We start from the raw sequence: 10,064 nt of genomic DNA, 5'->3' as shown, positions 1-10,064 counted from the left end.
GTTTACAGCTATTTTCTATAGAAGGAAAAGTTGTGAGATATAAAAGGAGATGACAATTTTACATAGCAAAATGTACCAATAAACCTGCAGGACAAGTACTTTATCACGGTACTGTTTTGACAGGACTTAATGGTTTTTATACCGTGTTTGCTGAACATTTGGTTTTTGAACGGGGGATCAAGGACTTCCAATGAGCAATTGCATTCATTTTCCAGAAGAGTAGCATGTTTGTGAGTAAACCTGCGTGACACCCCTGAAAGCCAAGCAAGAACCTGGTTTAGACAGTGCAAAATCAACAGGCCATGAACTGGAATTTGTTTTTAATGTCTATATAAAAAATAATGAGCGATTTACAGGTCTCTCTCTAGTCAGAACCTCAGAAGTCTGTATAAAGGTGCTGTACAATATATAAACATTTACACCCAGTACATCCATACATTGCGTAGCATTCCAAGGCCACATGGCTAAGTCTGATACAGGAAGTACAGATACAAGGTCTATGGAAGGAGAAACCACACACAGGTAAGACATTATCAGGTCACATGAACATTTAGAAAAATAGAGGAGTTGATGGCAGGGAAATAATTTCAGTGGGACTAATTAATCTGGAATTAAAGGACTGGATTTTTCACTATACTCAGTGGTCAGGCCAAGTGCACACAGCTCAACATCAACCAACCTCTGGGGAAGAACACAGGGCAATATCTACAGAGGCTACTTCAGAGTATTAAATATTTCACAGTCATATTCCACCCAGGGAGTATTTGTACGTGTCATGCTACATAGCAACCCTGCTGTTGAGCAGGTGAGCACAGTTCAGAGCTGCTTTAAAGCCTTTTGAATTCCCAAAGTCTTTGTTTAAAAGCTGTTTGAGCACTCAGCTGTACTCATGAAAAATTTCACTCAGAACTGCCTCACTGTGCTTTGTTAGCCTTCAAAAACATTTAATGTTTCAAAGCCAAAATGAGATATTCACTTGCAAAGAGCAAATCATGTTTGTATTTTAAGTAAAGCTCAATGATTTACTCTTCTTTCTCCAGCAAAGGGCCTTCTTTCACCAATTTTCTCCAGTCGTTAAAAATCTGAGATGACAGGAAATAATCACTAGAACTGCAAATAAAATAAACCCCTTCCATTTCTATTGTTCTTACAGCTACAAGACTGATGTGTCGGTAGGTTCTGGCGGTAACATCCCTCTTTAAAACATCTCTGCCAACCCAAACCATAGGTGGTGTGTCTCCTGTATCCTGTTTGTCACCAACGCTCCTTGATCACACATTCATAGTAAATAGGGGAGAGTTCTAAAATATACAGGCAAGACCTTCACTGAAAAAGCTGCTCTGTCCTAAGGTCGGTTCTTACCTCTATAGAGGAGAAAAAAACCCAATTCCTAACTAGCATTAAATAATTAAAGATGGGACTTCAGTATGAACTCCACACTGAGGCTGAGGGTGTCATGGTGCCACAAGTGAAACCAAAGGAATTGTGTTATTTAACAGAACCCAGAATTGTCTTTCTTCTCAAGGATGTTTGCAACCCAAATCCCTGTGAATCAAGGAACTAAAGTGATTCTGCTGTGTCAGAAAAAGCAAAATTACAAAATTGTGTCAAATACATATACCAGGGTTTTGTATTAGGTATAAAAATTCCAGGAAACATATGAACTGAGCAGCATCAGCAGCTCATTTGCTGTCCTGGAACTGATAGAACCAACTCACCTGTGTTCTCCCTGACCCAACAAGAACACGTGGGTTTTCCTGATGTAAACATGCAACCCGCTCTAGAGAAAACACCGAAACCTGCCTTGTCTCTGACTGGAACCCATGTGGGAAGGGTTAGGTTGACTGGATTCAGTAGATAGCTTGGCACAACAACAGGAAGTGAGCCAGGATCACATTGGCAATAGAGGCATTAAATAACTTTGTTCAGAGTTCACAATACTCGGGTAAGCTGCAGCAGTGCAACACTGGGAGCAGCAGACATGACCTGCAAAGGGACATGGGGACAGCAGCTCAGGAAGAGTTTCCACTGAAGCAATCTGAAAGTCCTTCATGGAGCTTAGATAATTTACGAACAAATCAAATACTTCCCCCCAACAACCAGTTTCTGAGGAAGGAAAAAAAAAAAGAGACAACTGTGTGAGAAAAACCAATGCTTTAAATTACCCTTACTGGAAAATTATCAAAACATGTTTGTTCTCAAAAAAAACACCAGTGTCTCTCAGTCAGTCACACCCGTTTTCCAGGCACCCCTGCTGCTGGGGTGCCCCTACTGCCACTGGGGACCCTCCACGGCCCGGGAGTTATCAGTATTTTCCTTACTGGAGAATTCTTCTTGGGTTGGGAAGTTCCATCTTTGGTTTCATTAGGCAGCTCCATGTGTCTCTCTCCATGGCGTCTGTTCAGCATAAGAGCTTCTTGTGTTTCCACCCTCCTTTGTTTCTCCATGGAAAGCAGTGGGATATTGGAAAGGCTGGAGGTTTTGAATCTGCTGGAACTTGGGTCTCCAGAGCTGGACTTGGTTAATAAATCATCCTCAGAGGCATTTCTCCTGGAGTCCCTAAAGGGAAGGTTATTCCCACCAAACAATGGATAGTGTTGGTCTGCAGAACACCCTTCTGTCTTTCCTGGGGTCTTCTGCTTCATTTCTTTCCTGGTGACTTCTGGTTTACCATTCCCACCTTTCAACTGCTCAACAGAACAGGATGTTTGGATCCTTCCCACTGTTTCTGTGCTTCCTGGCTTGCCATGATGCCTTTGGGGACTTGCTGACCTTCCTCGATTTCCATGGGAAGACTCCTTTTTGTCACTATTCTTCATCCCTTTTCCTGTGGTTTTACTCTCACTCCTGGAACTGTCAGATTTACATGAGACATTGTTTTTCTCAGGATCCCCTTTCCCAGGGCTGTGGAATCCCATGTGAGGGTATCCTTCAGCAGCCTCTGACTTTGCTGGACTGGCAGATCTGCCCCTTCTGGTCCCTGCTTCTGAACTACGTTGAGTGATTCCAAACCCAGGACTCGAGGGACATTCCCATCTGTTCTTTGTTCTCTGGGGAGAAGACTGAGGCTTCCTCTCACACAGGTTTTCAGTTAAAGTGCTTATCTTGTCAGGCACAGTGAGTTCTGCTTGTTCCAGTTCCTCAGACAGCTGAACTCTGGTTGAAGCTTCTCCTGGTACTGCTAAATAACACATTTCAGATGGGAAAGCAGAATGGGAAGATGAAGATAATAATGGTGACTGTTCTTCATATATTACATTTGATGAAGCAGGATTGTAGCTATCCCAATCACCTGGAAGCAAATGGCAAGAGATTTGGTTAAACACACAAAAATTAACCATTGGCAAACTACTGAGTTTAATTCAAAAAACATGATGGAGCAGCATACTTTCAAAGCTTTATTTAGCCAGCCTTCTGTATTGTGCTGTTCTACAACAATCCTGAGGATGTGATTTTAGGAAAAAATATCTAGTACTCAGAATGCTAGATCCCTGCAGGACTGACACGGTCTTGAATCAAAACAATTTTCAAGCCTACAAAGCAAAATTTCAAATTAAAAAGTCCCTGACCTACACTATTTAATAAAAAACTAGAACTGTTATGCCTCAAGAAATCTGAAACAGTGAAAAGTTGGGGTTATTCATAGCTTTGCACTTTAAAAATAGGAAGAGATGAAACAAGACATGCAGATTTACCAAGTCTTTAAGGAAAAACCAAGAAAAGCACTGAAAGCCCTTAATGTTGCTCAGGTTTCACGTAGGGACACAGACTGGAAGGAGCCAAACCTGAAGGAGGAAGAGAAAAAGCCCAGAAGTACATACCAAAAAAAAATCACAGAGTACAGCAAGCAAGACTTCAATCAGAAATGTGGGATTAACAGCAAGGCAAGAGGCCATAAACCCTTCCCCACTCCACCATTTCCTTCACCTATCCCAGGCCCCACTCTAGACAGAGGGCTGGCCTGGACATGCTCCAGAGGTTCCCTTTTGTCTGATTCTGTTTCTACCTCAAGCTCAGGGAATTTCTGTGACTGGCCAGCAGTGATGTTCAGGACCCTTTTCTAGCTCTCGAGAGGAAAGCAATTGAGACGGTTCTGAGCAGATTTTACCCTTTGAGTGAATGCCAGTAAGTAATGCCAGTGACTGAACACACAAAGTATTTGGTAGCTCAAACTGTGTGTTTGGGATTTTGAAAGGATAAGCTTGGCATTGGTCACTGTGACTGAAAAACTCCTTACCAGAAAAAGTGACCCTACAATTTAGGAAGTTTAGCCATCAGCATGTTGGTGTCAGCATCGGGGCTTACAAAGAATAAGGAAGTTATATGTTCTTTGCTTTAAAATGCTGCTGCTGCCACTGCCACAAGTCTCTGACACAAGTCTTGGGACTGCGTCAGACACAAAGCCACCAGTTCTGAACTCTGTGGGTCCTGCAAACATTTGCTCTGCTGTCCTTCCTGGGTTTTTAGGGTTGGTTTTTTTTTTGGCCTACAAAGCTGTGGTTTCCTTTTGTAGACACAGAAATCACCTTGAATCAAACTTTGGAGAGTAAAGTTAGCCCTTTCCTACTTCCTGAAGTTTTGACTTTGAAAAACAAAGCATTTCATAACTTAGAAGGCTAAAACCAGAAGTAAATACGTACAGAAACAAACTTTTAACAATACTGTAGCATGGAGAATTTTCATTTAAATTAAAAGGCAATCAGGGTTAATCACCATATTTTTATAGAAAAATTTGATTAGTTTGGACAGAGCTGAGAAGCTAATTAGAAATATGAAATAATTTCAGATTGTGCAATACTCCTACATACTGTCATGTGTTAATTTTACCCCAAATATTCCTTGTATTTGAAAATAGATATTTTATTTTTCCATTTTTATATTTTAATTTTCAATTTAATTCAATAATAAATGCACAGCTATCACAAAGGCAACTGCCAACTACTGCAGTGAACAAGCAGCAGAATCTCCTCATCCCACTTTACTTCCCTGCCTTGCACCCTCAAAACCAAAAAGCCCTTGAGACAACATACTGTGATCTGGTATCAGTCCAGTCCCTGGTCTCAGCAGCAGCAAAACTTTATTTCCTCCAGCCTGAATCAGCTCAATGGCTCGTGTGTGAGTGATTCCTTGGGTAGGCTCTCCATTAATTTCCACAATTTGGTCACCAACCTGAGGAAACAAGGGCAGCAGATTAGTTTTTGGGAATCTCTGACACTGTGAACTGGTTTCTAATTTAGAAAGAAAAAGTAACAGAGGCAGACACTTCTGTTTTCCTTCTCGTGCTAAAATCCAGTGGGCGTTAGTGACACCATTCCATGGATTACAAGCAGAATGTCATCCTAAGGTCTGGGGGTTCAGAGGTGCACAGAGGTTGTCTGTTCAGGAAAGATTTCCAGAGATCTTAACTACATCTTCTATTTATTTACAAGTGATGAGGCAGATACAGGATGTGCTTGAATACATTTTCATTGATCCTGGATCATGCTGTGGAGGTAGCACATGCATCAACCACATCACATCTGCCTGAGGTCACCTTATGCAGGAGAGGACACAGCACCTTCTCTATACCCACTGCCAAGCTGAACACCACGCAAACGGATTTGACGTAGGGAAAGGAATTGTTATTTTCGGTTGATCACATCAGTGGTGAGGTCTCAGAGCCAGTAAACAATTCTCACAGGTACCAGGCAGGTAATTTCAGCCAGCGCTAATTTCCCTGGCTGCTGGAAAGGGGCTGGAAGCTGCTAGAAAGGGGCTGGAATAGCATACCCCAAAAATAGTTCTCTATTAGGCAAAACTAAGAAGGGAAATGGGGGGAAAAAAGGGAGCGAGAGCCTATCTGGCACTGCACACAGCAGCCAACAGATGTCAGTGGTGTGTAACATTAGCAGCTTAAAGAGGCTTCCTGGCCTTTTTTGAAGTCACTATGCAAAAGGAGGTCACTGCCGGCTCTTCATGGACAGGCTGGGTCTGAGACACACCGGGACAGTTCAGCTGGATGAGAAGTTCCTCCTCACACTGTTGAAGTACAACCAGAAAGAGACACCACATCCAGATGACAAGAAATTAAAGATGTGAATAACCTCAGGCTGGGCGAGCTCAGCCCATTCGTGCTCTGGGCTGGGCTGGGAACTTGGCACATGCCAGCACTGGGAGGAGCTTAGCATTGAGGATGGGAAGATCAAAGATGTGGCTCGGCACAAGACACCCAGACAATCCCATCCTGTGCCTGAAAGCATTGCCCAAGCACTCTTTGAACTCTGGCAGCCTTGGGGTTGTGACCATTCCCTGGGTAGCCTGTTCCAATGCCAGACCACTCTCAGAGGGAAGAACCTTTTCCCAATATCTAACATAACCCTCCCCTGACACAGCTCCAGCCATTCCTCCAGGGCCTGACACTGGTCCTGCCTCTCAGTAGGAAGCTGCAGACCCCGGTGAGGTCTGACCTCTGGCTCTTCTTCTCTGGGCTGAACAATTTTTTTCATTGCTTTGCCCAAAAAGCAAAGCCCTGGAGCTCAATGTGGCATCACTTGAAGGAGGACAATGAGAAAAAATATGAGCACAGAATGCTAAACTTGTGCTGTGTCTCAAGCAAGTGGGGGAAAATACTAATTACTGTGAAGAACAGGATAAGAGAAGTTAGGAATACTAAGAATTCCACATCCGTTTAAGCCTCGCAGCAAGTATCTGTGCCAGCCCCATTCTGCAAACAGAGGACAAAGAGAGGCAGAGCCTCGTGCCAGCAACAGGGAAGCACAAGGACTGCAAGGGATGGCATCTCATGGGCACCTGGCTCACCTTGATGCTTCACTCTCTGAAAATCCAACCCTGGGCAGCAGCCACAGAGTCTCGCTTACCATTGTTCCTTCTGTTGTATCCATGTACTTTGCTTTTACTACAATATTTGAGAGTGAATTCCTTACACAAAGGCAAGAATTAACATAATATTTGGGGAAAAAATCAGGACTGTGTCTCCAGAAATGGCATAGAACAGCCACAGCACAATGTACACACAAACATTCCTCAAAACTTAACTGACTTGGACAGTGATTCTCCTCCCAGCTCTCTGGTGCACTGTGCAATCTCTTCTTGGGGCTCCTAAAATACCCGTGAATACCTGCTACTCACACTCAGGGAGGCTACTGTAACCCCAGCAAAGCAGACAATTCCTTTGGGACGGCCAGAGCTGTTCATGGTCGTCTCATCTGAAAGCCCATGGCCAGCTTTGCCCTTTTTCCAGGGACAGCTGGAAGAAAGGCAAAGGCTCAGATGCTGTTCTGGGACCCTGTGCTTGTGAAAATCCAAGTTTGTTGCCACTCTGGATAAATTAATGTATCAACTGCATCAACAAATTGATTAGAGAAGTGAAACCTACGTGGACTCTCCCATCCTTGACTGCCGGCCCATCCTCAGCCAGACGGAGGATGAATAAGCCCATGTTGTATTCCTTTCCTCCTCGGAGGCTGAATCCAAACCCTCGAGGGCCCCTTTCCAACTCCACTGGGAAACAGCCAGCATTCTGTGCATGAAGTCACAGGGGAAAAAAAAAAAAAGAGAGCGATGAGGACCTGTAGGCAGATTTAACCTTCTGTTTTTCTAGAAAAATATCACAATATTTCTGTATTTTGAGCACTTAAACAGCATTCATCCCAGCTCGGGGATGACTCAGGGTAATGGTTTTAATCCAAGTCCAAACATTCAGAACATCTTTCCTTCTAAGTCTGAGATAGGCACAAAATTCTTGAAGAAACTTTGCCAAAGGGTCTACAGTCACTCCATTACAAGCATTTTGCGTTTCTTTCACAGCTATAATGAGTGTTCAACTACCCATAGGAGATAATCACATTTGAAACATGAGCAAAAACATTCTGTGAGACACTTCAGTATGTATCCGACAGGGAAATGTTTTAACATTCTGCTTTTGAGAACTCTGTGGTAAAGCCACTAGAGCGCCTTGATGGATGAGTATTCCCTGTGTCTCCACACCCTCTAGATGGATTCTTGTACCTGGGAATGACGGCTGCCAACACCTGAAGCAGCATCCAACTGTGCCATGTGCTTGTGCTCAGGCCAGGACAGCCGGTAACTATTAGAAACTTCTTTTCCAGGTTCACCTTCTGTAGCTCCCCTACGGAAAGGTGAAAGGACGTGAATGTTGCCTTCACATTAATCCCTCTGGCCAAGCTTTTCCCACCATTCCCAGCCACTTTTTCCCAACCTGTCAGGGTTGATCGGTGCCAATCCCAGTGGTCGGTGCTGTGGAGCTGGGCTCTGCCTGGCTGAGTTTGTTCCTGATGGAGGACCACGTTGCTCTAGAATCCAAACAAAATCAACAGTCACAACTTCACAAATCTGCAGCCAGGACAATGGTCACCACCAGTGCTGGGGGCTACTGCTCCCAAGGAACTGCAGCCACAACACCTTGAACCAAGCTCATGTGGGCACAATGGAGAGAGGATTTTCCAAGCCAGGGACACAAGTACAGCTCATCAGTTCCATGGAATATTCTTAGGAATTCTAGTCTTTATTCTTTTACTCTGCTTTTCCTCTGGAAATACCAACACAATTGTACGGATCCTGACACGAACAGAAGGGTTTTAGCCTGTTAGCAACTTAATAAATGCCAGAGGGGATCAGGGCTGATTAGATCCATTAAATTGGTTCAGATATTCATTATCATAAGATTTTTTAAGAGATGAAGAACAATGTCCATTTGAGAAATACCCCTCTTTAAGGTAAGGGAATGAGGATCTGCAGGAGAAATGGGGATTTAGAGGTGAAGACCCCATCAAATAAAGGGAAATTGCCAACTCATTTAAGGCACAACAGTTTTCCATTGCCCAGCTCCAGGTAAGGAACTGGTCTCTTGGAAGAAGGAGTTTACTGGCAGGCAGTCAAGAGGAATGTTAAAGTCTTTTGCCTTCTCCCAAAAGCTAAGTGAAAAAAAAGGTTTTGATAAAACAATTTAAAATAACTTCCTATTATTTTTCCCTCCAGGGAAAATACTGTTAGTGTGCACTTTACATCCAGTGCATTTCTGGAAAAAGCCCCATGTTTCAGGATACAAAACTGACACTCTCACTTAAGAATGAAGAACCACAGCCTATGCAAAAACCTGCCTCTTAGCTGGAACCTGAATGGCAAGCAATGGCCCAAGATGGACTTCTGTGCTGAAATATAAACTATTAACTCCTTTTCCCTGAAAGGGTTAGAAAGCAATCAGTAATTCCCAGCACCAGAACTAGAGACGTTCCAGCCCCATTAGATGCAGCACATCACTGCATTTCTTAATTAAGAACAAACAAATTCCACTAAAATACAAAAAAGTGCTCAAGAATGTTAAGGGAAGAGAAATTTAAAGCATATTACACTGAATTCCTCAGGTATGAGAGACCTCCCGAGCCCTCCACACATCTGCTTGATGCTGTTCTCATGACATGCCTTAAAGAGGTTTTTCTCTAGAGACAAAATGTCAACTTTTACTCCTCAGATTTTTAATTTAGAAGCATGGGCAAGAAAAACGCCATCTGTTTGTACAAATCCTGCAGCCCTCTCTGCAGCCTCCTCTCGTGTGTTCCCAACTAATTCATGACAAAAGCTGACAGGCTCCTGCTTTTGTGAAAAATGTTAAAGAATTTCTTCTGGCGCATGAGGGGAATTCATTTAATCCCATGAAAAGCAAAGATCACAGGCCTGTGAAAGCCTAGGGCCAGGGAAGGGGACCAGGCAGAGGTTTTGTTGCCACTCTCAGAGGACAAAGCTAGGGAACAGCAAACTCTGTCAGGGTGTCTGCCTTGCGAGGCTCAACAGCTTCCAGCAAAAAGGGCATTTTGTGTTTTTGGAGCTGTATCCTGGATTTTCCTGGGTGTGAAGCAGCCTTGTGAGGCTCAGCTCTGTCCCTGAGTGTGTGAAGCCTCGACTCGCCCACATCCATGCTGGATTCCCCCACTACACAGGGCTCTACTGGGAGCTAAACTCTTATTTCTTCAGCTACATCAAGGGGAATTTTAAAGTGGAGATATATGCCCACTCCACTGAGACCAGTTCTGCTTCTTTCTCCTTCA

At 43.6% G+C, this 10,064-nt stretch overlaps 1 protein-coding gene across 3 annotated transcripts in view; it reads right to left on the bottom strand.

Moving 5' to 3' along the window:
- Positions 1 to 303: 303 nt before the first annotated feature.
- The window catches only part of MAGI3 (membrane associated guanylate kinase, WW and PDZ domain containing 3), a 57,573-nt gene continuing 47,812 nt past the window's right edge, over positions 304 to 10,064 (bottom strand). For 2 of the 3 annotated variants that reach the window (XM_074528190.1, XM_074528189.1), the window contains exons 17-21: positions 8,219 to 8,312; positions 8,008 to 8,128; positions 7,376 to 7,519; positions 5,031 to 5,169; positions 304 to 3,292 (exon numbers count right to left, since the gene is read on the bottom strand). In XM_074528190.1, coding sequence (XP_074384291.1) covers positions 2,229 to 3,292; positions 5,031 to 5,169; positions 7,376 to 7,519; positions 8,008 to 8,128; positions 8,219 to 8,312 — 1,562 coding nt within the window. In that variant the 3' untranslated portion in view covers positions 304 to 2,228. Of the gene's footprint in view, positions 3,293 to 3,695; positions 3,786 to 5,030; positions 5,170 to 7,375; positions 7,520 to 8,007; positions 8,129 to 8,218; positions 8,313 to 10,064 lie in introns of all 3 variants that reach the window. The other variant, XM_074528191.1, reaches the window with a different exon arrangement.

This window comes from Zonotrichia albicollis, chromosome 28 (genome assembly GCF_047830755.1).
Source record: "Zonotrichia albicollis isolate bZonAlb1 chromosome 28, bZonAlb1.hap1, whole genome shotgun sequence".
Classification (NCBI taxonomy): domain Eukaryota; kingdom Metazoa; phylum Chordata; class Aves; order Passeriformes; family Passerellidae; genus Zonotrichia; species Zonotrichia albicollis.
Note: the sequence above shows the minus strand (reverse complement) of the source record. Positions and strands in the feature narration are given on the sequence as shown.